This window comes from Diaporthe amygdali, assembly GCF_026229845.1.
Source record: "Diaporthe amygdali strain CAA958 chromosome Unknown NODE_3_length_2959817_cov_65_330692, whole genome shotgun sequence".
Taxonomy (NCBI): domain Eukaryota; kingdom Fungi; phylum Ascomycota; class Sordariomycetes; order Diaporthales; family Diaporthaceae; genus Diaporthe; species Diaporthe amygdali.
Window position 1 is genome coordinate 131,979 of NW_026517023.1, and position 26,342 is coordinate 158,320.

Consider the following 26,342-nt stretch of genomic DNA (forward strand, 5'->3'; position numbering starts at 1 on the left):
ATTTGTGAGCTGCATAGACGCCGCGCTTGAAGGGGTACGTGGGCAGACTTAAATTCACGACATCTCAACGCTTTACACAACGTCGAACAGCTCCTCAACAACGCAGTCACCATCACTTAGCTCCGCCTTCAAGTGTTCATCCGCTTCATTCCTACAACACCATGTCTGGCATCCCGTCAACCTTTAAGGCGGCCGTCCTGCCCTCGCCCAAGAGCCGGCACATCATCTCCGACCGCTCGCTCAGCGCCCTTGGCCCAGGTGAGGTCGCCATCAAAATCACTGCTACGGCAATCAACCCGGTCGACTGGAAGATCCGCGACCAGGGCATTCTTCTGGGTGATTACTACCCGGCCGTGATTGGATCCGACGCCGCTGGTGAGATCGCCGCGGTTGGATCCGATGTGTCTACATTCACCAAGGGCGATAGGGTGTTCTTCCAGGGTATCCTCGGTAGTTTCGACAACTGTACTTTCCAGCAGTACTGCAAGCTGCCTGCCGAGCTGGTGTCTCACACACCCAAAAACATCAGCGACGAGCAGGCAGCTGGCATTCAGCTGGCTCTGATGGCTGCGTTGATGGGTTTCTACCACAGCACCGGCCACGGCCTGTCCCCTGGGCCTTGGCATTTCGAGAATGGTGGCAGAGAGGTCGGCAAGGGAAAGTCCATTGTGATCTTGGGTGGCAGCTCCTCGGTCGGCCAGTACGCCATCCAGTTGGCTAGGCTATCAGGCTTCGAGAGGATCGTGACCAATTCGAGCGCCTCGCACGTCAAGCACCTGAAGAGCCTTGGGGCTCACGTGGTTCTTGACCGAAAGACACAATCGAAGCCCGAGGACTACCGCGATGCAATCGGCGACCTGCCCTTGGAATTTGTCTGGGACTCCATTGCGGAGAAGGAGACGGCCAAGCTTGGAATCGCCATCTTGGGCCTCGTCAAGACGACTTCTGAGCAGCGCCAAGTTGTTGGTGTGTGGAACCCCAACGACAACCCAGACCCAATGGCTGGCCCGTACCCAGAGGTCGTCGAGGCTGGTCTGGCTGCGAAGCCCAAGGTCAACGTCAAGCAAATCTTGGGACTGGGCAGTGCTCCGGATAAACGCTATGTCAGTGAACCTGTCATCAAGGCCATTGGCGGCGAGCGTGGATGGATCGCAAAGGGCTTGTTCCAACCCAACCGGCCGATCGTGATTGAGGGAGGTTTGGCAGCTGTGGATGAGGCGCTGGACAGAAACAAGCAGGGCGTTTCTGGAGAAAAGGTTGTCATCAGGCCATTTGGTCCATGATGGAGGTGAAGCCTCTGTCTATAAAATGGTCTAAATCGAAAGGAAGCAGATGGGCCTGGAAAAGTTTAGTTCAAGGAGTCGTGCCTTGCTTATGATATAATTACACTGCGCGGACGTCCCTTCAGACTCCGTCACAGCGTTGTTCACATCTTCACGTTCTTCTCGTGTCATGACAGACCAAAGCAGAATTCACACGTAGAGAAAATAGTTCTGTATAGAGTTATAGTGTAGATTGACGACGCTATGTGCCATTGAACTGCTCCAGAGTACAGAGATCTGCGAGCTTGGGTCCTTTGCGGGAAGGGGCGGGGGATGCAGAGCAGGAGAAGACCAATATTTGCCCACGGGGGGGCCCATCTGATAGCCCCTTAGTGGTCTTCGATATCCAAGATGCTCACCTACTGCTCTGTTTAGGCTTGCTTGGTATGTAAATCACCGTGACAAGGTAATTTAGTGTGTCCATGCGCACCAGGTCATAGAGATTGAAGTCGGTCTTGTCGAAGCCTGACTGATTATTTCACCCGCCTTCCTCGCACATAAACGGCATCAATGTTCCTATCATCACCCGTCATGACGAATTTGTCGAACACGGTTCTCAAAGAATCCTGTTCAACCATGGTCATGATCTGATCAGCCACGAGTGTGGAAACAACGCAAGCATCAAATTCCATGCCCACCGCGAAGTTGCCAACCTTGTGCCCAATTGAACAAACTCTTGCCCCTCCAAGAGTTGCCAGGTAGAAGAGCTCCTCGATAGACAAGCCTTTGTCTTTGCCATGTGACAAGGCCTCTCTCGCATTGCTAGCAACAAGTGCCTGGCGCATAGCATCCAGTATGCTGCTGGAGAAACCGCCACCAGAGTCCGTACCTAGCCCAACATTGATACCGCGACGCAGGAATTCCCTCACTGGGGCTGCCATGAAGCCACCGCCCACAGTCATGTTGGAAATTGGGCAATGGGCTACACCACAGCCGAGCTCCACAAATTTGGTGAGTTCGTATTCGCTCATGTAGCAGCAGTGAGCGAGTATCGACCTTGGGCCGAGTAGGCCGTAATTCTGATAAAGATCGACCTCATTGCTGAACTGCGGGAAGAGAGATTTGGTGGCCTTCATCTCCTGTTCCGCCTCATTGAAATGCGTCTGTATCGGCAGATCAGGCTCTCTTACCGCGATCTTGCCTAGTCCATCCAGCACAGCAGGGTCACAGGTGATGGCAAAGCGTGGTGTCAGGACAGGCTTGACCAAGTGACCTTTGGGATCAATCTTTCGAATGTGTGCGATGCATTCCTCCGTTACCCGCAGGCTTTCCTCAACACTGGCGTCCCGATAATAATCTGGCGCGTTCCTATTCATGTTGCATTTTCCAACTAGTGCGCGCTGGCCCTTTTCCGAACACAGGTCAGCCAGGATGCGTGTGGCCTCCCCGTGCGCTGACGCATAGTAGGATGCCGTCGTGATGCCTTGTTTGAGGAAGCCATCAACACACAGTCCGTATATCCGACGCGCATACTCTGCATCGGCGAACTTGGCCTCGCTGGGAAAAGTGACGGTGTCAAGCCAATCGAGAATATGCATTCCTTGTCCAAGGCCCCGCTGCGCCCATTGTGGTGCGTGATTGTGCGTGTCGACGAAGCCTGGTATGAGGAATGATCCTCGCTGCAGCTTCTGAACTGTGCAGTCTTTGAGGTGGATCTCTAGCCCGGCGGGAGTATGGAGGGTTTCAGGAACAACTTCGACATTCCTCTCGAAAGCGACGATGCAGCCATTGCTGTCGACGGCAAGAAGGGCTGACTCGAGGATCTCGAGCTCGGTAGGTGATAGTGAATGTATCACAGGGCCGTGAAAGATAGTAAAGTCGCTCATCATGTCTTCGTGTCAGAGTCATCTAATCAAGCTGAGCATGACGGGTGTGCTGTTGACAATAGCCTCAGGCACAGCTGATAAGCAGCCCATCAACACATACAGCTATTTGTACGGCCAGTGTATGCAGCCAGCCATGAGAGGGTTGCACCAGAAGGGGGGCCGTTGTTCTAGATATGGCGCTGACATAGCAGGGCACGGTCCACCGCTCTCCGTTTTCATCTCCGTTTCCATCTCCGTCTGGCCCCCGTGTCCCTGTTTGAGGTCTGATGTTTCACCTCACATGCAAATGCCCAGCGCAAAGTCGCCAACCACAGCATACCACATTCATCAGATTTGCCCTCATTCACATCCATTGAACAAAGACAGATCATTACAGAACTCAGACACCAGACCTCAAACATCGCAGGAGAATTCACTATATCAGTTGATATCACTCATTTCGCTCTAATCCTAAGCCACCATGGCGGGCGACATCCCCACCACCATGAAGGCTTGGCTCGTCACCAAAAACGGCCAGCCAAAAGACGCCCTGACCCTCAAGACTGACTATCCAGTCCCATCCAAAATCAAAGCCGGCAACGTTCTCGTCAGGGTTTCATATGCGGCTCTCAACCCGGCAGATCTCAACTTCATGGGCAATATTCCTAACTGGGTCCCCTTCCGTCGTAACCCCATCCCCGGCCTGGACTTTGTAGGAGAGGTGGTCAAGATTGGGCCATCGGTGCCAAGTGATTCTGGCGTGTCTCTGGGCGCAGAAGTCTGTGGTGCGCTCAATGTTATTTCAGTGGCAGTCGGGCGTGGCAGCCTGGCTGAGTACATCGACGTCCCGGCGAGCAAGGTGGTCGTAAAGCCAAAGGGGGTCGACACGATAGACGCCCCAGGGGCATTGGGGATCGCGGGTCAGACAGCTTACATTGTCCTTAAAGAGGCTGGCATAAAGGCTGGTGACCGGGTCCTGGTTAACGGTGCCAGCGGTGGAGTTGGTTCTGTCCTCGTCCAGGTGGCGAAAGCAAAGGGCGCCTTCGTATATGGAGTCTGCTCGGCTGCGAATGCCGAGATGGTGAAGGGACTTGGTGCTGACGAGGTAAGAGCGTCCTGCGTTTTTCCTACCAAAAGAGACGCGCATGACTATAAACGATCTTGCTAACGATAGGATTTCAGGTGATCGATTACAAGGCTTATGAGTCTCTCGTGGCACACCTAACCGACAGCTTCGAATCCAATCCTGTGCACCGGATATTTGACTGTGTCGGCAGTGATGAGCTATTCCAGAGATCAGCCAAGTACTTGCACAAAGATGGTAAGTAACCTTTTCACACTCGGAACTCTCCCCTTCCCAATCTCTTGACGTTCCTAGAAGCTGCTTCAGGAAACATTCGTGAAATCATACTCTCCTCAGTTCTCTGTCACCCTCCTGGCACTATCAAAATTGCATCCACTAAATATGATGGTTGGATAGGAATATTCATCACGATCGTGGGCGGCGTTGGAGCAGGCCCGATTGTGAGAAGCAAGTTGTTGCCTGTTGCACTCGGGGGAGTGCCTCGAAGATACAAACTCCTCGCTCTGTGGCCCGATGGAGCAATCGCCAAAGAGGTCGCAAAGTGGATTGAGAATGGCGAGTACAGCAAGTTCCCGCGGGACTCGGAGTATTCGATGAATGATGCTGTAAAGGTATGTTGTCTGCTGAAAACCGCTCGGGTTGTGCTGACAGCTGCGGCTTTCAGGGTTATGAACGTGTTGCAAGCAAGCGATCCAGGGGCAAGGTGGTGGTCGCAGTCTCATGAGATTTCGTGAGAATGTGACTTGTGGTTCTAGAGATGGGTCAGAATCTACGCACGCATCGATGTTTACGTGCCGCAGAGGCGGAGAAGGAGGAGAAGGAGGCGGGCAGGGTCGCTAGTGACAGCCACTTTCGACCGGGATGCACTGCTAAATATCAGCACCTGTCGCACATCTACCACATGTGATGAATAGTGCCGGTTGTATCGGAGACTTCAATAATTTGACCTAAAATAAGATCCAAATCACCACGGGTTGTGCTGACGAAGGAGCAAAGCCTGCCTCTGCACTCGGTTGCCGGCCTCTTTATTGTGATTAGGAATTTCACTAACTACCAACATAGCTGGAGAAGTCCCGCAAAATTTACCGATGAGAGGATTTGACCTGGGCCTGTCGCAAGAACAAGACGGAGGAATTATCAGCCTTTCCATTGGGCCCCTCACACTATTTGAATTGTCCACTTCAGCCCAGCTCTCTGGTCTCCACGATGTTCCAGAGAAATCTGTAGCATCGATTTCCTTGAACACACGTCTGCAAAGTAAAGACAGGGATGCCTAGGTAGTGTGGCCCCGACATGCTGGATCAGACGGAGGTGCGAGAGATTATGTGGAGACTTATTTTCGGTGCGAACCCGTGTGACATAACTGCAGAAGCTGCATTGGATCATGCACGAGGCATGCAAATACGAAGTGTGCCAATTGTGAACCGAGCGACATCAGTCATGCATGATGGTTCATGCCATGTAGCCGTGAAAATAACAAATGCGCAAAGGAAATGTGATGGGAGTGAGCCGTTGGCTGACAAGCACACGGACATAAGAGGAAGAGGCCGCGCGATGGACGGGAACAGCCAAGCCTCACACCCCAGTATAGCATATCTTGGATCCGGATGCAATTAAGCTTCCCGCACTGTCGAGGTTCGTCCGAAGTCCACGTTTAAGCAAGAGCTTGAGACACGTTTGCCCTGCACAGATTTGCAGTAAACTTCGAGATCTGCCAAAGGGCTGTCCGGGCTCACCTGGGCAGGTGATTCGGCCCCGTCACTGTTCTTGCCCGGATAAAAAGAGTGTACGCCTTGGCAGGACCTCCCACGCGTTTGATACATGACAAAAGCAGAGTGCCATCCAAACTACATGGGGAAGAGAGCACCGCGTCATGACTCGCTGCCCCTGTGGCTGTGTGTACGGTGAGAGAGAGAAGACCGGAAGTCCTGGTCAGCTACCGTGGGAACAGGCAGGAAGACATGAAACACATGTGGGGTGAGGTGGTCTACAGAGACATAAAAATAGGCTATGCCCTGAGCTCCCCTGTCTAAGCATAAACAACAATGGCGAATCATTCTAAATTCGGACTTGCCCTGTAGGGCAGCAGGGAGGCTTGCGTGACCTGCATGCACGCCGACCATGCCGGAATAAGATTGCTCTAGAATGCTTGTTGTTGACTATCGCCGTGTTAAACAACGTGGAGGCCAATGGTCAACGTTAGAAGCCCAGTCCTTGCGTCTGTTTGCCACGAGGGAACATCCCTATCTAGCAGAGTCCCACTCCGACGATAGTAAGTCATACATAGCGGGAGGATCGAAGGGTAGAAGAGATCCACAAGACCAATGGCGAAGGGATCTGCCCACAGCTAGCCCGGCGGTGCGGATCACGCGGACGCGGGAAGCGAGGGACTCTCACACGTGCAGACATCATACCCGATATGGGCGTCCCTTCTCCACGGTATCAAATTACAGGTGAGGGCTGGAGAAGGTTATCCTGCCAGCCTTACAGGGGCCATGAGTCGCCTGTGGGGACCGCCTTGTATGGGACCGGATCATGCCAGGAACCCGTTCATCAAGACATAAAAGACGACTCTAATCGCCATCCACAATCTCGGTGTCTAAATCCAACTCCCAACCAAGCCATCTCATCACGCAGTCTCTTCTCCCACGATTCTTCAGTGTCGATATTCTTTCGTTTCCTCCAAGTGTTGATTCACTATTCCATTCCTTCAGCAGCAAGCCACACCTTCACTTGTCGTCCGCCAAGAAAATAAAGCCCCCCGAGTCGTACATACCTGATATTTTACCACCACCAAAATGAAGTTGACTCTCACCTTTCTCGCTGTCTTCGCCGGCGCTGTGTAAGTCCCTTCTGATGCTTGTGTCATCTACAACCCGGCTGACCGCTGACAACCCCTACAGCATGGCCGACATGCACTCCAGCTGTGTCTGCAACAACGGCGGCTACAACTGGCGCATCTCTTCCCCCGCCTGTGACGCCTACGGCACCGAAGTCTCATACGACTCGGCGGCGGGCCGTTGTGTGTCCAAGTCTGGCAAGGCCCTCGACGGTGACCAGTGGGAGGCGCACTGCCAGACGGTTGCCAAGGAAGGCTTCGCCTGTGTCGACGGCAAGGGCACATGCTACGCCTCAGCTGATGGCGTCCGGGGTGACTGCGACTAAGAGCATCGCGCCTACGTTTGACGAAAGGAAATATGTCTATATGGAAAGTTCTGCGATGGGTTGATGAGATGAGGAGAGGCCAGCCAACCAGCCTTTTTACGAATGGATTCATACTGTATATATGATTCTGCCGCGAACTTTTCTGCAGATATGGGACAAATGGAATTCTGAACTTTCTACAATTGATATATGGCCATTATGGCAGACCCAGAGTCTCAATTTGACCAATGTTGGTAATCTCTGGCATCGGCCAAGGCAGGGCAAACTGTTTAACATTCTATCAAATGTCAAATGGGTATCTCTCACTGAAGTTCTAGCCACCTGGTGTTACGTGAGCCATGCAGTCTTGTTCAACACTCGGGCTCAAGGGCGGACTTGGCATTGCATTTTGTAATGTAGTTCGAGGCTTGTCAACAAACACTTCACTCTTTCAAGAACATATCTATCGGTTACCACCATCTCCGACTGTTTGAAGGAACGTTACATCACGTTTGAGCACCGGGACCTTCCTTTACATTCGCTATCAGCCAATGGAAATAAATAGATGGATCATCATAGCCTAGCTTTATTTCGTCATGCAATATGTGTATATCAATGTAAGCTACACACCATCCTACATCCGCAGGCAAAGCCGTCAATGGAGGTGCAGAATTGCGTTTCACAAGCAGGCCTGATGTTCATCGGGCGTACAAGTTTCTATGAAAAGGCCCGAATGGGGGGAAAGTCAGGTAACGACGGGCACTTACAACTTAAGCTTCTGGGCGTGGGTCTTCAAATGTCGCAATTCTACCAGATAGAATCTCCAGACTGTAAAGCAGATTCCGTCGAGACGTAATCATTCTGTCACCAAATACCAACGTCTCAATGAAGCATAAATGTACATAAAGACAAGAAGTGGGTCTTAGCAGAGGACTAGAACCCAAAAAATAACTAGAACCGCTAGATCGCGCTCATTGAATGAGACTAGTGCCAATGTTGGCGTCACAAGCCGCGTGCCAAAACGCCACGACGTCATTTGCGGCCTCAACAAGAGCTGAAGCTGCGTCTGCTTTGACCAAGGAAAGAGGCTCCCTATCTACAGCACAGCTCAAAGTGCCAAAAAGAAAATCCCCTTGTTGTTATTTCCAAAGCAAACGCAAGATTTCTCGTTCATAGTATGTTAACATTGTCACTGGTTATTGACGAGCAAGAGCACTACGAACATCCCCAGATCAGCACTGGCCTTATCAGATCCTAGAGGGAGACAGACATCACAACATGGCTGAGAGCAAAGAAAAGGATATACCAGCACAGAATCCCATCACCGGGGACACTGGGCCTGGAACCGCCATTACGGACCTCCTGCCTATTCCAGCAGATACTCAGCCCGTCAGCAACCCCGACAAGACAGAAGCATCAAACACTCTAACCGAGGGTCCATCTCTATCCCACGAACTGGCAACAACTGACCCTGAAGAGAAAGGCCTTGCACAGCAAGCCCACGAGGATGAGGTGCTCGACTTGGGATGGAGTCAGAAGAAACAGGAGATTTCCCAGCCTTTGGTCGGCGGCATGGACAACGAAGAGCTGTGGCTGCTCATCAGGCGCTTCGACAAGCAAATGTACCATGTCAAGTCTGTCCCCAATCCCGTCCCAGGCGGCCTCGACCTGAACATCGCCGATGACGAGGAGTTTTCTCCCGATAAGCTGCGCGCAAACCTCGAGAGGCTGTACATGACAGTCATCATACAGTCACTGGCTGCTGTCAAGCATGTTGCCCGGATTAGGTCCTGGAGGGAGAGGAGACGGACCGTGTGCTTTGCAACTGCCTACTTTGCTGCCTGGCTCCTCGATCTCATCGTCCCGCTATTGTCATTAACCATGATTGTACTCATTGCGTATCCGCCTTCTCGACAAATTATGTTCCCACCTGCACCGTTAGCGCTTGTTGATGGGAAATCAGGAGGTGTACAGAAACCCAAAGCGGGTGTGCTGGGAAGCCACGACAGCGCAACGGGAGCACCGGAGAAGCACAAGGGCGAGGCAGTCGAGCAGGAGGCAAGCAACTTCGTCAGTGGCATAGCATCTGTGGCCCTGAGCAGTGCAACTGGCAAACATCCGGGGGACACGGTTGACGATGAAGGGCCTGGCGACTCAGTCCCTGACCCATCAGCAATCGCAGCCAGTACCGCGGAGGCAAGGAATGTGGCCGCAGGAACGAAGCAAGAGGCCGGGTCTAAGCATGACAAGACCAAAGTGCCCGTGGAAACGGCCATGTGGACCAAGATGAGGCCTATTATGCATGCCCTGGCCGATGTAGCTGACACTTGGGAGCGATTTGGCAACGCTTTGAGTCCTACAGCTCCATTCCCCCGGAATGCATATCGGCTTCGTCTGGCACTTGTTGTCACTCCACTGTTGCTCGTTTCGTCCTTTGTCAGCTCGTACATGTTCACCAAGGGCATGACCTTCGCTATCGGATTCGGTTTCTTCGGTGACCCTGTCATTGCGCGAGGGCTGGAACTCCTCGACCGCAGGTTCCCCAACTGGCAGAAGCTCCTCGAGCTGCGCAACACTGTCCTCAAGGGTGTCCCGACCAACGCACAACTCACCATCACACTCTTGCGAATTGGCGAGGCGAACAAGGCTCCTCTCCCACCGCCTCGAACCGTGACCGAGGCAACCCCTGAGCATCCCGTCGCGGTCACGTCCGAGGACTTGCAAGCCACAGACGGTGATGCTCCACTCGGGGCGACTCAGTCTGAGATCAACGATGCCATGCGGAAAGACCCAGCTACGGCACAGGAGACAGACGGTAAAGACATTGATGACTCCAAATCCAGCAAGCACGGTGGCAAAGGGAGCAGACTCCTTAATTTTTTCAAGGGCACAACCAAAGGCGCAGTCAAAACTGCCATTGGCACAGATACGATCAAGGCCAAGGCAGGGTCTGGCAAAGCGAAAGACCGTCTGGGCGTAATACCACGTCATCAGCACATTGACGGCCCAGTGGAATTCCAGGCACGCCACAAGGGCCACAAGGGGCGCGTGTACATCTCGACCAAGGCGACAATACCCGTCGTAGCGTTCAGTACGGATGTCAAGTCTGACTTGGAAAAGATCGAAGCAGAGCACGTCCATCCTGCCTGGAGCATTGCGGTGGCGGATATTGTGGAGCTAAAGAAGATCGGCGGGTATGGATGGAAGGCGAAGCTGGTGGTAGGGTGGTCGATGGGCAAGGAGATTGCGGATGGACTGGAAATCGTGACGAGCCAAGGGGATACGGTGAAGGTCACGGCATGCCCGCTGAGAGACGAGCTATTTAACCGACTTGTTGCCATGGGTGGACAGAAATGGGAGGCGTGGTAAATCATGAAGACGCGTGTGTCAGCAAGCGTACACCAAGACTACCAGGAAAAGTATTGCGTTCAAGAGCCGGCAATCTTCTCACTAGAAACGATGGATCGTTCTGACGCAAATTCTTGCGCTTATATCAACATAACGTAGATATGGTAAAAGGCGACAATAATATGACAGAAGGAACACGCACACAAGAAGCCTTTGCACCTTGATTTGAAATCCACTCTTTCAACGTTGGCACACGCCACATGACAGTGGTGAAATAGCTCTGAATGTATCATGACTGGCATAATTGTTGGCAAGTGTGGCAGTGCTCTGCAACCCCTATCCAGAATGACCTCGACCGCCCTCTTCAGTGCGTTATAGCCAGACACTTCTGCTCACACAGGCTCAGGCGTGTCCCGGTACGCTTCGGGCAGAACACCCTCGAGATCGGCCTTGATCAAAAGAGCAACGTGCTTGGAGTGATACCGGTGGTGCGCAGTCGTGCCCCCATGGATGTAATAGTTGGGCACGCGGTAGTGCCTCGTGAACATGCCACGAAGCTCACCCTCCTTGTCAACGCCCCAGATTCCGTCCCTCAAAGCAGCCACATCCTGTGGCCCAAGCACGCTCTTTGCGTCACCACCGTCATCCCCAAGGAATATCTCGTTGCCTAGGACCTCAGCCGTTGTACTGCGCTCCTTGTCTGAGGCGAACCCAGTGGCCCAGATGATTGAGTCTGCGTCGACCGTGGAGCCGTCGCTGAGCTTGAGCCCTGTCTCTGTATATGCTACTGGCTCGACTAGCCCCCTCACGGCGACCTTACCCTCGACGATATACCGGATACCCTCGCCAATGTCATTGAAGTGCTTGCCGCCCGCTTCCATCAGGTGATGTACTAGGTCGCCCCCTTGGGCCGAGTCGTACACCGGGAATCCCTTCTCCAGCAGGAGCTTGTACCGGTCCTTGTCCTTTGTCGAAGCCACTGCCGCATACGAGCCCCTGACAAGTTGCCCACCGACTGCTGCAGGGCCTGACATGAGAACTTTGTCAGCAACATGCGCAGGGACCCGCTCATACAGGCCAAGGCCCTCGGGGAACAGTGCGTAGTCCCAGGGGAAGATGAACGTTGGACTGCGGGCGATCATGGTGGTCTTGAGGCCTGCCGCTGCACAGTCCTCCATCAGGTCAAAGGCTGAGTTGGCAGAGCCGACAATTATGACTGACTATATATGAGGTTAGCTCATCGTCTGGTGATCCGCATCAAGAGAGAGACACTGACCTTGGCACCCTTGTCCAGCAACTGTCTCGGGTTCTTGTACTCTTTCGAGTGGAAGTTGATAACCCCCTTGTACAGCTCCTTTCCAGGAATATTTGGGATGTATGGGTGATCGCAGCCGACCCCAGTGGCCTGGACAAGTTGCTTCGCTCTGAGCGTCTTCATGCCAAAAGGCGTCCGGATCTTGGCATTCCAGACGCCCTTGTTCTTGCTGAAAGAGCTGCCCACCATAGTCGAGGAGTGGAGGATATTAAGCTTGAACTTGTCGGCATACTCCCTCATGTGGCTGGATAGCATCTCTCGTGTGAGAATCAGTGGGAGATCGTCGGGATATGCTATGAGAAGGGTCAGAGAAAATGGCCGACTCCACCTGGACTCCCTGCATAGTATGCGAGCGGACTTACGCAGAAATGGAGGGTGACAATTTCCCTTCCCAATGTGGAAGCGAAGACTATCGTAGCGAGTGGCCCAGTTGTCCCCCGGTCGAGCTAGCCTGTCAACAACTACGCTCTCGACGCCAAGAGCCTTGAGTCTGGCAGCTGCGATGAGACCACTGGCAGGCAGGTCAGTAAGAATGTAAATGCACCATGAATACCCCATGATTTGTCGTTACACTTACGCATTGCCACCGCCGACGATCAGGACGTCGGTGTCGATGTGCTCGACGTCTTGTAAATTCCTCCCTGGGGCCGTGAGGAGGTGTGTGTTTTCTGGCCAGTCCGCATAGTCCTCCAACCAGGTGGTCAGGATCCATAACTTCCAACTGATCTGGCCATCCGATCCCAGCTCTGGGAACAACTGGACTGAACCTTCACCCTTTGCCTTGGGGCTTGCCGTCTCAAAGGTGAAGGAACCTTGAATCCATCTGAGAGTCGGGGTAGGCGACACGTCGTGCACAGAGCCTGGAACGAATTTGAAGCCACCGACAAGGCCTCGCTCCCCGACCAGCTTTTTCAGAGCCGTGGCTATGACAGGTCCGTCGTTGAGTGTTCTGATGTGGAACGTGAAAGATAGAAGATCACGCCAGTAGGCTTGACTGCTAAGGAAAAGGGCTTTGAGTTGCGAAATATCCTCAGCCTCGAGTGCATCTTTGAGGGACTGGAGAGCCTTGGTGACGAGAGCGGCGCCGTCTACATCGGCTGGTGCTGGCAATTTATCTGGCAGCGGGGGAAATGGACGGTAGATGTCTTTCTGTAGGCTGCACTTTGGAGGGTATTCCTCGAACTGTTGAGGTGTGACTGTGGAATCTGTTAGTGAGTCGAGCTCGGGACTTTTAAGCACCTAGGACCATCCTGCTCATACCGGAACCCATCCTGGCTCTTGCAATATATGGAGGCAGCAGTTTTATGATAGCTTTGGATTCTGACTCTGAACTCCTTCGCCTGGCTGCGTGAGCGAGTCTTTTCTAGTCGACCTGGCTCAGGCTAAGCGCAAGGCCAAGTGCGTGATGATGCTTGTTATGTATACAAATCCACTTTGAGGTCCTAATCACGGTGATGTCGGGGTCGGGGGAAAAGTCGACCGCGGAGTCCACAGTCATTGATGGGTGGGCGTCTGGTGACTTCGAGTTCCCCGCAGGTCGGGACATCGTTGCGGGATGCGACGTTAAACGCGACGCGAGATCTGGGGCAACTAGCACGTCTTTCCCCACGGGACAACAGCCTCTCGCAGAGTCTTGCATTGAGTGTTCAGGGTTGCCCATTTAGACTCAATGCCACAGATATCCCCACGTCCACCGGGAGGTGGGTCCGCAACCGATTCCCGAGTCCTAAATCCGTTGGACTAACCAGCTGATTTAACTTCGGCTGCAACTTTGACTTCGTAACCTGTCCCGCGGCTGTCACCGCGGGGGCCACCACGGAGCAAGACCACATAAATCCGACTCTTCCTGTTCTACGCTGAAGTATGCGAGCTGCTTGCCAAGGGCCAGTCCACATAGCACGTTCACAATGCCGCAAAATCAATCCAAATTGCACTGACTTTGTAAATCATTATCGGGCGCTCCTCGACTCTCTGTGGATAGATTGCAGGTGTTACGTTGGGGTATTCCATGGTGCCAGTTCATCTTATCCGGTCCGTAGTGGAGTGGCTTTTACTGCGCTGGGATGTCAGAAGTGTCCGTTAATCTCCTGATAATCACATTAGCATCACCCCTAGCCGCACGCGGGTAATATTTCAAAGGACACTTGCTCTGTACTCTCCGGTTACACAAAGCTTACAAGTGGAAGTTCAATTAGTACCCAGCTAAACGCTTCTCGTTCGTGCCAAGCCAAGGTAGGAATTTGCGAGGCTAAACATCAACATTACCCACTCAGGCAGCGAAATTCTTGGCGGGGAGTCCGAAATTACCTACCCGAGGTATGTAGACTACACAGGTATGTGTGTATCACAGAAATCAGCCTCACGTACTCCGATTAAGCGGCTCATCGGCGTGATTAAGCTTCCGGGCCATCACGATCTATGCACGTCCGGAAGTTTCGGGTTACTAAGTCGGAGTATCAAACGAATGAGAAGTACGCATGGTAAGCAGTGATTTCTATTGTTCATCCCTATATACGGTACGAACGTAAGCAAAGGCTATGCCGTCTTGCGTTGCATGCAAACTACAAGCAGTGGTCAGGATTGGTATCGGAAGGATTCCCCCACCAACTCGGGAACGGACGCTCTGTCCCACTCGCGCCAAAGACGGCAAAGGAGAGGATGAAGATGACCACCTGCGAGCCCCCGTCTAGTGCTGCGCCAATCAGATAGTTGTACTTGTTGTAGATCCTCGGGAGCCGGCGGCGTAGGTAGAGCTGCGAGAAGACGCCGACGGCGATGGAGGACCAGATCCACGACGTGTTGCCATAGTACACCTGCCCGGCAAACGCGCAGATGATGGTGGTGTTGATCGGCCACTCGCGCACACGAGGGAACAGTCTGATCACTCCCCAGTGCAGTACCGGGAGGGCGGCGCCGATGAGCAGGCCTAGGGGCACGATCACGTAGCGTCCTGCCAGGCCGTACATGTCCTTTGCCAGAGCCCATGTGATGGCCTGTGAGTTAAGGCTCTGTATGGTGGAGCCGCTCCAGACGTTGGTGCCTACCGGGTCGAGGAGAACTTCGCGCTCGTTGGTTACGATCGTGGTCATGACGACGTAGTTGAGAGCAGCTCCGAGGAGGGTCCCGTAGATCTGGGTGCCAAACATGACCCGATGGGGCACCTTTGTGTATTGGCCCACTTTGAGCCAATTGCTGAGATTGACGGCCAGAAGGATGACCTGGTGTGACCAACTGGCGAAGTAGAGGTTGGCAAGAGGCCTTCCAGGGTGCACGACGCCTGCGACCATCTTGGAGATCTGGTTGGTCCCGACTCCTGTCCCGTACAACCCGTAAAGAACACAGGAGAAGGGCGCGATGAAAGCGCCGAGAAGGAGAGAAACGATGTAGCCCCACGCAGGCAGCGTGGTCTCGCCCTTGATGTTCACCACCAGCCCCGCGATGAAGGTCAGGACGAAAAGAGCCAGGTACCACCACATGGGCACCTCCTTGTACTTCAACATGCCTTGATAATGAATATCTGGCTGGGTCCTGCTGCGAGCTTGTTTCCAAGCTTCGGTCATGTCTTTGCCATAAAAGATAATGACATGGGTGATCAGTGCACCTATTGCCAGACTCGAGGTGAAATAGCCCCAGACCGTACTGGACGTCAAGTGCGGCAGGCCTATCGCATCCAACTTGTCAAAATCTATGGTCCCTTGGTCATCCAAGATTGCTGTGGTTTGCCACCTGGTGCCGTTGCTCGCGAATAAGGACGTCGACATGAAGGGAAAAGTCTTCGCCCCCCAAGTATTGCTGTAAAATAGTGCAGGCATTGCGACATACCAGATTGCATAGCCAATCCACGAGTTCAGCTGTTGCTTGAACGGCAGAGATAGGTATGTGCTCTGAATATACTGCCAGTCGAGAGAAAAGTTCAACAGGCCCATCCCCTCGTTCGAAGAGGCTCCTCCGAAGATGGTGGACATGACGGTCCGGGTATGTTCAGGGGCGTTCATCGAAGCCAGGCAGAAAATTGAAATGCCTCCAAACCAAGTTATGATGTAGGCTGGGAAGATCTCCCACACAGCAGCAAAGGCAAGGGCGGTTCCAAACTTGATAAGGCGGCCCTTGTTGGCGATGCGGTCAAAGTGCAGGTTCTGAAAGAGCACTACCTGTGGTAACGTTGACCAATATACCATCTCTGCAGGGTAAACAATCAGCGGCCTCAGCACCCCTGCCAAAACGAATCCGCAGAGTGAGATCGAGAATGTCGCCAAGACCGCGGTAGAGGCAGAGACGGCTCGGTCGTAGAACAACCTCTCCACGGCGTAGATTTCCACGCCCGACAGGCCGTTGTTGCCAGAGGATGCAATAAGGGATGCCACGACATGTTCCTTGATACCAAAGGGCTGGCCGAAGTTGAGGAAACGAAGAATCGTCTGCACCCATTTCCACTTGAACCGCTCCGGACTAGGGGTTCCCAGCGCCCATGCTTCGCCGAAGATAAAAACCAGAACTGCCAAACATTAGCAACTGATTAATACTCAACAAATTGGTTGGAAGGGATCCTACGCTGCAAGAAGACTGCCGAGACTTGCATCTGGGTCGGCTTGAAGACATACAGCATCGTAATGACACTGGATAAGGCGGTGAATATTGTTCCCAAAATGATGGACCGAAAAGTCAATGCAGGATCGCCATCGTCGCGATCCGACACGACGAACCTAGACACATCCATGCCTACGCAGATTTGTCAGAGTTGCCGTATGTGAGTTGGTGCGTTCACATACCATTGCGAATGACGGGGTGGCCGTGCACATATTCGACATCGTCATCAACAACTGCGGCGTTGGAACCTTTGCCGTCTATTTCGTCAGGAAATGCCTCTGTTGTCTTGTCGTCTGCGGCCGTGTCAATCTCCTCCGTTACATCGCGGACGAGTGGAGCTTTGGACACTGCCGGATTCAATTTGGCCGAGGAAGCCTCGTTCGCGTCTTGGTCGGGCATTGTTGCGCGAACTTAAAAACAGCCGCAGTGACTCTCAAATCGCGATACGAAGACGAGTCGTGAATTAAAGAGGCTTTCAATTAATAAATCATTTTGCTTCTCCCTCGTCAGGTGATTGTCTCACTTTACCACCCAAGGTAACGTTGGCTCAGTGGCGACTCAGGGCAGAGAGGTCGATGTCGCGATTCTGAGGGTGAATGACGGGACCCGTATCGATTTCTTCCTGCCAGTCCCTAAATTTCCCAGCAAGGCACATACTCGCAGGTCTTCGGCTGTAATAGGTGATAGAAGCGCAGTGGAGCCTCCCATCACGTAAAAGAATCAGCAATGGGAGAACGTATGAAAATCGTGCGAGGCCAGGATGTGGTGACTTAGACCGGAGGAAGCCGAGCACGGAAAAAGCTTAACAGTCTGGCTAGATTAATATGGGTCCGTCCAGCTGTGAATTTCACACGGTATTGAGAACAAGCGACGGCGGGCGTCAGCACCTTTGGGACTTGCAGAAGCGGCCCGACCTTCCTGTGGGTGGAGTCTGTTACACAGGGGTTCATGTCAGATGTCACCTTCTCGCTCTCTCCTTTGGACTTCTCCAACATAATATGAGGGATCAGACATTAACCAGACCAGTACCAGACCAGTAGATGTCAACCTGGCTCGCACCATGGCTTCAAACACAGAGCCTCACACTATTCTTAACGATAGACTGGCGCGAACGGAAGCTTTAGGGCCGAACTATCTACTTAAGTTTCTTAGCCTGAGCCTCCTTTTGCCTCAACAGCACCTCCAGAAGTGGCAGTTTGAACATGCGGTAGACCACGGTGTCCATCAGCCACTCCCCAACGTACGTCCCCAGCCACGCGGGCCTGGCCATACCGCCATAGTAATGCCAGTCCGGCCTGCAGAGCCCAAGAGCCCCTAGCAGCCCGCGCAGGATCACGGGCGCCTCTGGCTTCAGCGTATCGGCCACTAGCTTCCTCGCATAGCTTGCCGGCGGAATGGAGCCCGGGGACCGCTTGCTGAAGGTAAGCCGCCACTTGTACACGTCTTCAACGGACTTGTAGAGGCTGTCGGGTGGCAGCTGCCGGTCCGTCTGTACTGTGATGTTTGTATTGACTGTGCCTGGCAGTGCGACCATGACCCTGACACCGAAAGGCCGCAGCTCCTGGCGCATGGTGCGCGAGTAGCTGTTGACGGCACCCTTGCTGGCGCAATAGGCGGATCCGAATGGGTATGGTGAGATGGAGGCGACCGAGGAGAAGTTGATAATGAGTCCCTTGGTTGGGATCAGTAGGTGTGCGAACGCCTTGACCATGGCCATGACGCCGAAGACGTTGGCCTCGAAGGTGGCGCGGACGTCGTCGATGTCTAGGTCCGTGGCCGGTACCGTATGCGTCCTGCCGGCATTGTTGACGAGGATGTCGAGCTTCCCTCCCGTCAACTTGGCAACTTCATCCTTGCACTGGTCGATGCTACTCTGGCTGGTTACATCGAGTGGCAGACAAGTGTAGCCGGGCTTGTCGTTGAGATCTGCCAGGACTGAGGGGTTCCGGGCAGTTGCGATTACATGCAGGCCTGTGGTTGTCGGCGTCGTAGTCGTCAGGTTCTCGACTCCGTCTGCGTGAGCACTTGAGATGCATGGTCGTTGACGTACCTCGAGCACGAAATGCTTCGCACAGTTCGTGACCAATGCCTCCGGGTGTACAGCTGCGGCAATGCGAGGTCAGGTCAATGGCCAATATTATGTGCCAGCGGTTCTCCGGGCTCGCTGGATATGATGTTGCTCGACTCACCCCGTGATCAGGACTGTCTTTTGGCTCATGGTATACAGCGAAAAGAACACTGGAGCCCTTTGCAAGCCTCTCACAGCTCAGTGCTGGAGGTCGAGGGGAAGATAAGAGCGGAGAGCATGTGTTGATGAAGCAGCGCCATGACTCTCTGCTTGGTCTTGACCCGACACCGCGGATGCCGAAGCTCCACTAGCCAGCTAGCATGCTCTTGAAGATGCCGAGGCAATTTCTTTAGCTCCTGAGCCTGGTCAGGCTCGTGGGCGTCTCCATTGCTGTTTCATATAGCCCTAACCCAGTATGAGGCCCACTGGGGCTTGATTTACAGGCACATGGGCCTGATGTCATCGTGGTCACCGAATAGAGCAATACACACGCAACATGTGCTGTACTGCGTGTGCAGCTTGGCTGCTGCTTACTGCCGGTAAGCTCCACTATTTGGGCTGACATTCTTTACCTCTCCCCACAAAACTAATCACACTAATTTGCTGGGCAATGCCTCCGTCCAGGTCCACGGGGCCCTCGGCTCCGGCCCCTAGTGCAACCAAGACCTGGCGCTGGAGACCGGCGGCTCGACCTGTGCCATCTTGGCTGCCATGCTACCGTGACGAACGGCCCGTGCAAGCAATGAGAGCTGAATTTGCATAACCATGACGGCCTGAGCAAACAAACCCAAAGGCCGACGCATCTTTGAGCAGGATGTCGAAGATGCGATGTGCTCATGGTATTTTTTGTCGAAGAGCAGAAGTCAGCGGACTGAAGCAAAATGGCCCAGCACTGGGATTTAGAACCTGAAAAGCAACATTTGCCCCTAACTCCACATATGCCCAGTCTTGACAGCTCTATTCCCGTATTTCCGTCTTCATTGCTAAGGCGTCCACATCACGTAGCTCTGGAGACTGATCAATTCCAAGACATGCATTATCTGTAGATAGATCAAACATTTAAAGGTTGGATCAATTTGCACTGAAAAGGATAAAACGTCAAACATAAAGAAGATGGAAAAGAATTATCTCTTCAAATGGACCGTGGACTAAAACGGCCACACTAGAGTTCAGGCTCGTTGAAAACTCCAGGCAGCGGTCCCTCCAACTTCTGTCCACGCTGTTTGAGCTCTGGCGGGGCATGGTAATCCCGCGGAATGTGGAGAGACCGGGACTTGACAAATCGACCGGCGGCCTGGAGTTCCCTTCAGGAAATGCCGCGCCGGATTCATGGGGATTTCTAGCGGCCCGGGAAACCCTGAGCGGAGTAGAGCGGAGCACGAGCTGGTGATGTGGAGAGGAAGCGGAGGGGAGTTGAGGGGAAGGGAGGACCCTTTATGGGCGTCGAACTGGAGGGGAGACCGACCTCTAAAGCCGAAGTAGAAACTCGTCTGGATGACGATGCTGAGACTGAAAGTAATATTTACTATTTTGTGTTGATTCCCAGTTCATACACCACACGCGATCCACATCATCTGCCTGACCGTGGTATCGTCCATATCCCTCTCCAATGCACACCCACCCACCTGGGCACTTACGCAACGAAATAGCCCACACAGCTGCTAGCACTCTCTCAGCCCGCGGACATGGCAGAGTTCGAGTATAATGCCAACCCCGGCAGGGTGATCTTTGGCAGCGGTACCATCAAGAAGCTGCCCGCCGAGCTGGAACGCCAGAAGCTCTCGCGGCCGCTGCTGCTCACCACCCCGGAGCAGGTCGGCCAAGGTGAAGATCTCAAGGCCGTGCTGGGCGGGAACGTCGCCGGCGTCTTCAGCAGAGCCACGATGCACACGCCCACCAGCGTAACCGACGAAGCCCTCAAGCACGCCCAATCCGTGGAGGCAGACTGCGTCGTCTCCATCGGCGGCGGCTCCACCATCGGCCTGGGCAAGGCGATAAGCATCCGGACGGGGCTACCGCACATCTGCATCCCGACGACGTACGCGGGCAGCGAGATGACGCCCATCCTGGGTGAGACGGCGGACGGCGCCAAGAAGACGCGCTCCGACCCCAAGATCCTGCCGGGAACCGTCATCTACGACGTGGACCTGACCATGACGCTGCCCGCCGGCATGAGCGCCGTCAGCGGTGTCAATGCCATTGCACACGCCGTCGAGGCCCTCTACGCCCGCAACACCAACCCTATCATCAACCTGCTCGCCGCCGAGGGCACCAAGGCGCTCGCCTCCTCCCTGCCCGCCATCGTCGCCAACCCTTCTGACCTGGAGGCGAGGTCCAAGGCCCTGTATGGCGCCTGGCTCTGCGGTACGTGCCTTGGCAGCGTTGGCATGTCGCTGCACCACAAGCTCTGCCACACCCTCGGCGGCAGCTTCGGCCTGCCCCATGCAGAGACGCACACCGCCGTGCTGCCTCACGCCCTGGCGTACAATGCCCCTCGGGTCCCAGACGCGATGGCGAAGCTAGCCGAGGCGCTGCCGGGCAGCAACGGCGACGCGATCCAGGGACTGAACATCCTGCTGGAGAAGCTGAAGGTGAAGAGGGGCCTGAAGGACTTTGGACTGAAGGAGGAGGACGTTGACAAAGCTGCCGACATTGCAGTCAGTAACCCGTACTGGAATCCGCGTGAAATAGAGAGAGAACCAGTGAGGGAGTTGATCCGGAGAGTCTGGGCCGGAGAACCTGCCAAAGCTGATCTGTGAGCGCTTGCGGACCCAGACGAGCACGGCTCGGCTGTCATGAAGCGTATTTCATCCGAGAGCCGCCTGTGTGTGTGCTGGACTGGGGGCTTAAGGCTTGCGATGCACGATGCTTCTTCCATCTGCATCCTTTGGGCAAAATAAGCTGGAACTGACCAGCTGACTCGACCAGCGCTACAGCTTCGGCGACATGTAAGTACACGGACAAATAGCTAGCCGAACAGGTCGTCGATATTCGCTTTGAGGCTCGGGCTTGTGCATGGTTGCACGAACCCACAGACCCATGATCCTTCTCGCGCCTGTTAGGGAACACACTCTGAATCAAGCATTTGCGTGTTCTAAATCCAGCTCTGGCGGCTTATACACGTAATATGCCATCCAATGTCAGCGGGAATTACAGTAGACTGGAGACAGGATTGCCCTCTAACCCATGCTGGCTGGCCCTGGACAAGAAAAACAGCTGCAAACAACAATCATGTTCCAATCAAGTGACTGAATGAACCGGTGGGCCTGCGCAGAGCATGCTCCTATCGGCGAACACGGAAGCCCTATGAACCGCAACGCGTGTGCTGAGGAAGGATGGGTGCTGACCCTGCGCGGTCATGCACGACAGCCTGCGGTTGGTCCAACCGAGCCTGGAGGATTCCCGCCTGCACCCTGCGCCCTTGAAGATGGTTTAGCGCTCCAGATGTGGGATGGGAGCAGTTCCCCCCGGCTCAGAATGCATGGCCCATGTCTACACAGACCCAGGTGGACTAGCAGTGGCCTGCCTAGATCCCGAAAGCTTGGGCGTGAGAGGAGGAGCCACTGACAGCCATCTTCCTCTGCGGGCCGTGGGCACAGCAGGGAATCAGGGAGTGTAGCAGTCGCCCCAGCTGGAGCATCGCACAGGCGAGCAGACTGCCCCCAAGTGCACAAAGATGTCGCATCTGTGTCGCCATATAGCAGAGACAGTCCCCATTGCATGATACATCACCTGCCATTCACCCATAACCATCTCGAGGCCTTAATCTCATTAAGGCCACATGGTCACCAGTCCCAGCTGCTTTGAATCCCAATTCAGATGGCTCCCCACATCCTGGCTAGCGCAGCAGCACTTATTAAGTAGACAGCGCCAAGCGATAGCGTCTAAGCTGACCTAGACGCTCTTCCGAATTCCAACGGTGACTCCTGCGTCCTTTGTCTCAGCTGCGGCTCATTATCCATTTACCACTCGTGGAGATGAAGAGAAAATCAAGGGGATGACGCTCTTTCGCCCTGAGATACTGTTCCCGACCTCGCCTTCGAACGCACTTACCCGGGAGCAGAATCTCTAGCACAACCCGGGTCCTACGCTTGTTGACTCCAAGGAACAACACATCGCAGAAGACTTGTATACCCCCTGAGAGGGGAACGAAAAGGACATGAAGATGGCGACACCACCAGCAAGTCCGGCGTCCAGCCTGGTCCCGGCATCACAACAACCGGTCGGGGCATGGGCGACGCCTGACGACTGGATCAAGTTCCGCCCCATCATCACCCAGCATTACCGGGACGAAAACATGAAGCTCAAGGAGCTCATCTTCTTCATGGACAAGACGTACGGCTTCCGTGCCACGTGAGTGCAGCCACCCCTGCCACAGACGCGTCTGCCCAGTCAGTTATGCTGATTGCATATTGCAGGGCAAAGATGTACAAGGACCGCTTGACAAAGTGGCGTATTTCCAAGAATGTCAGGGCCAGCGACATCACCACCATCGTGAAGAAGGACGACTCGGCAGGCGGCGATGCATCGGGCCCAGAGTTCTACAAGGTGGGCGACCGCCTCATCCGTGCCGACAGGTTGCAGCAGGCCATGCAGAGGAGGGCCACCGTCGCCCGGAGAGCTCTGAAGAACGAGTCCAAAACACAGGGTAGCGCAACTCTGAGCCCAGGTTGGGAGCTACTAACGCCCGGCCCCTTGTCGCCGTGGGAGTTCGCCCCTGGCACTGCGCCCCTGACGCCGCAGATCAGCCCGCCCGACAGCATTCGAATTCCCGAGAGTATTCTACTGCACAGCAGGGGCTACGTCCTTGGGACGTTCGAGACCACCAAGGTGGACGGTGTCGTTGTCGACCTGAAGCACGAGGGGCCGGTGCATCGATGTCGAATGGCCTTCGAGGAGACGCTCGCCAACCTCAGCCTCGTCGTAGGCCTTGACAAGGTCGCGTTCAAGTCACTGGACGGAGCGTTCGACTTGATTCGGCCAGGTCTACTTGACAAAGATCCCCAATTCGTTGTCGTATTCATGCAGATAATGTCCTTGTGCCTTTGGTTCAAGAAGCCGGACATCATGCAAATACTGGTGTCGTACCTCCACGACCTCAGCAGGGTAGTGCTGGGCTCCAACCACCCGATCACATTGATATGCAGGGACCTCAAGCTCGCCGACGTCGAGACGAGCCGGCAAATCTGCAAGCTCGCGGCCGAGGCGGCGTGGCACCAGTTCAGGGGATACCTATACCCGTTCGATATCGAATCCTTTGTGCGGATGACAGGCACGTACGCGGACATACTCGACTCTCTACGGCTGAACGACGAACGAGAGGCATTCCTGCGATATGTCGTAAACTCATGCGACCCGGAGATCGTCCCAGTGGAGCAGCGACTTCACCTGGAGCTACACCTGGTGATGTGTCTGCGCAGGCAAGACAAGTTCCCCGAGGCGCTGAAGAGGCTGGATCAGATACGTCAAGACATCATGGACAACGAGCCAACATTGATGCGTGAGAGCGAGGAGAGGTGTGTTGAGCTGACGTACCAGGCACTGCGTATCAACGGCATGTGTGAGTGCGATGGTGGCGACGCCGAGAAAGGCAAAAACTTTTTCAAGGAGGCCTTCCAACTCATGGAGGAGAAGAAGGGGCGTAACAGTCCGAGGACGACAAGAGCCCTGCGAGACTTGATCAGGTACAGCGGGCATGACGAAGAGCTTATGAGAGACTTGGAAGATCGCCTGACGCGGTTCAGCCTGGAGACAGACAATTTCTTGTGAGCAACAGAGGGACCAAGTCTCTTAACAAGTGTCAATTTGTCAGATCCAAGTTGAAGCTGCTGCCTCAACCGGTGTCTGCTCATTCGCCCCTCTGGTGTGCCCTTCACTTGAGGTGCCTTTCCTCTGACAGAAGGATTGTGTGGGAACCACAGTCTTCAGAGACACATCAGCAACATCACACTCCCCCTCGTGGGCATCGCATGGCACACGCTCCGTCCTCTCCAGCTTGAATTCACTCATTTGGCCCTTGCCAAACGCCATACTTGACGGCATGAGCAGGTCCAGTTTCCAACTTAGAACTTTTGGAGGACCAAGCCAGCCAGCCTTGCAGCGTCCACAAACATTCAGACTCAAGATCTACCATCATTTCAAGAACTAGACTGGACCGATCATCATTTCGCTTGCTACCGTCATTGTCGACCTAACTACTAGGTCGTATACACCAACAAAGGGGCGGCAAATCAAACTTCGCAATCATCTGAGTTCTCGGCAGCATTGTATGGCGCGACAACACTCAGCAAACCCAGCGAACTCCATCGACAGCGCAAGCCATGACGCGAAACTGGAACATAGTCCGAGCCAGGCTCGCAGACCCGTTCGAGCCCGACTGGGAGAGAGTCGACCAGCAGGTCCAGGCCATGATCGTCGAGCAGGACGCCCACGGTGGCCATATTTACCCTCCTTTTCGTCTACCCAACCTTGTGAGCTACACTTGCGTACCCCAAAGAGCCTCCCCTTTGTTTCCATCCGCACGTCTCTCAAGTTCAATGCTGACAAGGTCTGCTGCTGCCTCCTAGCTACCATCGACTTCCTCGGGTCCAGCTGTAATTGGCTCCCCCCTCGTCGAGCGACCCAGGCCGACCTGCGCCATCTCGGCAGACGTTGCCTCGGCGCCGGCGCCCTCCACGCGCGAGCCATACCAGCCGAGTAAGCAAGCGACGGCGCGGGACTATCCCAAATCAACGGCTTCTGACATGGACATGGCGCTGACCGCGTCGAAGCGTATGGCGTCACGCGACGCGAAGGGCCAGGTCCGCCGGCGAGACATGCAAGTCTTCTCTACGGGTACAAACAACCCAAAGATGGACCAGCCGCTCACTGGCTCGAAGAGAAAGGCAAACGAACATGAGCGTGTCGAAGGGCTGCCAGGGTGCCAAGCGTAGGGTCCGGCTCGAGCGTGGACGCACAGCCTCGTGTATTGATGAGGATTGAAGCTACAGGTAGATGCAGGTTCTGATGGTAGTACAGACGTCTCAGCCAAGCCAATCTAAGCTTGATGCTGAAGGAGAAGGGGATGGTAACGACGTGCTGGAGGCATGATCTCGGCAATAAGAACGAAGGACGAGGCATTTTTGATACCATGTGTCCCATAGAAATCAACTTTGTTCCATGGTACACTTCGCTCTTACTCGATTCTAATCCATCCACAAGTCTCCTGCTCACAAGTCAAGTGTAGGGCGAGGCTGTAGGCTCAGCATTTACAAGAGGGGGTTGACGCGGGATGTCACAATGCGCCTCTGTGACCGGGACGATAGCAATATCTGGCAAGAAATTGGGAGAGATTCGACAGTCCACGCACTTCCATCCTGCCCTGCAGTGATTCTTGTCCCTCGGCGTACAGTAGCAGAGTAGTAAGCTGCTGCGACCTGAAGTGGTTTGGATGTCTCAGGGGCAAATCATCAGCGACAGGGGTGACCAGGTCAAGCCAACAGCACTGCCCCCCTCTGCAAGCCACAAACCTGTTCGGGAGCCCGTTAAACAGCCAGTGAGTTGGGTACACAAAGCTGAAAACGCGAAGGATGACACTAGAAGAGGCGACGTGCTCCACGGTGTTGCACCTGACCAAAACAAGGTGCCTCGGCAAGGCAGAGTTCCAGACAGGATGACAGGCCAAGGCGAT

General features: G+C 54.3%; 10 protein-coding genes across 10 annotated transcripts; 6 read left to right on the forward strand and 4 right to left on the reverse strand.

Moving 5' to 3' along the window:
- Nucleotides 1-161: 161 nt before the first annotated feature.
- J7T55_002414 (lcohol dehydrogenase) lies at nucleotides 162-1,283 on the forward strand (the record flags this gene model as incomplete). The annotated part of the gene is made up of 1 exon (XM_053137485.1): nucleotides 162-1,283. The coding sequence occupies one exon, from the start codon at nucleotides 162-164 to the stop codon at nucleotides 1,281-1,283; it is 1,122 nt and encodes a 373-aa protein (XP_052998285.1).
- A 512-nt stretch (nucleotides 1,284-1,795) lies between these two features.
- Nucleotides 1,796-3,148, reverse strand: J7T55_002415 (guanine deaminase; the record flags this gene model as incomplete). Its single annotated transcript, XM_053137486.1, has 1 exon — nucleotides 1,796-3,148. The coding sequence occupies one exon, from the start codon at nucleotides 3,146-3,148 to the stop codon at nucleotides 1,796-1,798; it is 1,353 nt and encodes a 450-aa protein (XP_052998286.1).
- Nucleotides 3,149-3,608: 460 nt separating this feature from the next.
- J7T55_002416 (lcohol dehydrogenase) lies at nucleotides 3,609-4,935 on the forward strand (the record flags this gene model as incomplete). The annotated part of the gene is made up of 4 exons (XM_053137487.1): nucleotides 3,609-4,232; nucleotides 4,310-4,448; nucleotides 4,608-4,822; nucleotides 4,876-4,935. The coding sequence occupies 4 exons, from the start codon at nucleotides 3,609-3,611 to the stop codon at nucleotides 4,933-4,935; spliced, it is 1,038 nt and encodes a 345-aa protein (XP_052998287.1).
- A 2,074-nt stretch (nucleotides 4,936-7,009) lies between these two features.
- Nucleotides 7,010-7,376, forward strand: J7T55_002417 (uncharacterized protein; the record flags this gene model as incomplete). Its single annotated transcript, XM_053137488.1, has 2 exons — nucleotides 7,010-7,053; nucleotides 7,115-7,376. The coding sequence occupies 2 exons, from the start codon at nucleotides 7,010-7,012 to the stop codon at nucleotides 7,374-7,376; spliced, it is 306 nt and encodes a 101-aa protein (XP_052998288.1).
- A 1,257-nt stretch (nucleotides 7,377-8,633) lies between these two features.
- On the forward strand, nucleotides 8,634-10,724 carry J7T55_002418 (uncharacterized protein; the record flags this gene model as incomplete). The annotated part of the gene is made up of 1 exon (XM_053137489.1): nucleotides 8,634-10,724. The coding sequence occupies one exon, from the start codon at nucleotides 8,634-8,636 to the stop codon at nucleotides 10,722-10,724; it is 2,091 nt and encodes a 696-aa protein (XP_052998289.1).
- Nucleotides 10,725-11,095: 371 nt separating this feature from the next.
- J7T55_002419 (flavoprotein involved in k+ transport) lies at nucleotides 11,096-13,564 on the reverse strand (the record flags this gene model as incomplete). Its single annotated transcript, XM_053137490.1, has 5 exons — nucleotides 11,096-11,923; nucleotides 11,980-12,311; nucleotides 12,381-12,529; nucleotides 12,596-13,214; nucleotides 13,444-13,564. The coding sequence occupies 5 exons, from the start codon at nucleotides 13,562-13,564 to the stop codon at nucleotides 11,096-11,098; spliced, it is 2,049 nt and encodes a 682-aa protein (XP_052998290.1).
- A 1,015-nt stretch (nucleotides 13,565-14,579) lies between these two features.
- J7T55_002420 (peptide transporter mtd1) lies at nucleotides 14,580-17,004 on the reverse strand (the record flags this gene model as incomplete). The annotated part of the gene is made up of 3 exons (XM_053137491.1): nucleotides 14,580-16,513; nucleotides 16,570-16,737; nucleotides 16,788-17,004. The coding sequence occupies 3 exons, from the start codon at nucleotides 17,002-17,004 to the stop codon at nucleotides 14,580-14,582; spliced, it is 2,319 nt and encodes a 772-aa protein (XP_052998291.1).
- A 736-nt stretch (nucleotides 17,005-17,740) lies between these two features.
- J7T55_002421 (naphthalenedioxygenase subunit alpha) lies at nucleotides 17,741-18,823 on the reverse strand (the record flags this gene model as incomplete). Its single annotated transcript, XM_053137492.1, has 3 exons — nucleotides 17,741-18,576; nucleotides 18,656-18,708; nucleotides 18,795-18,823. 3 exons carry the CDS (start codon nucleotides 18,821-18,823, stop codon nucleotides 17,741-17,743), a joined length of 918 nt encoding a protein of 305 aa, XP_052998292.1.
- A 1,535-nt stretch (nucleotides 18,824-20,358) lies between these two features.
- Nucleotides 20,359-21,625, forward strand: J7T55_002422 (maleylacetate; the record flags this gene model as incomplete). The annotated part of the gene is made up of 2 exons (XM_053137493.1): nucleotides 20,359-21,330; nucleotides 21,602-21,625. 2 exons carry the CDS (start codon nucleotides 20,359-20,361, stop codon nucleotides 21,623-21,625), a joined length of 996 nt encoding a protein of 331 aa, XP_052998293.1.
- A 1,207-nt stretch (nucleotides 21,626-22,832) lies between these two features.
- J7T55_002423 (uncharacterized protein) lies at nucleotides 22,833-25,605 on the forward strand (the record flags this gene model as incomplete). The annotated part of the gene is made up of 4 exons (XM_053137495.1): nucleotides 22,833-23,026; nucleotides 23,092-24,438; nucleotides 24,936-25,143; nucleotides 25,240-25,605. 4 exons carry the CDS (start codon nucleotides 22,833-22,835, stop codon nucleotides 25,603-25,605), a joined length of 2,115 nt encoding a protein of 704 aa, XP_052998294.1.
- Nucleotides 25,606-26,342: the final 737 nt, after the last annotated feature.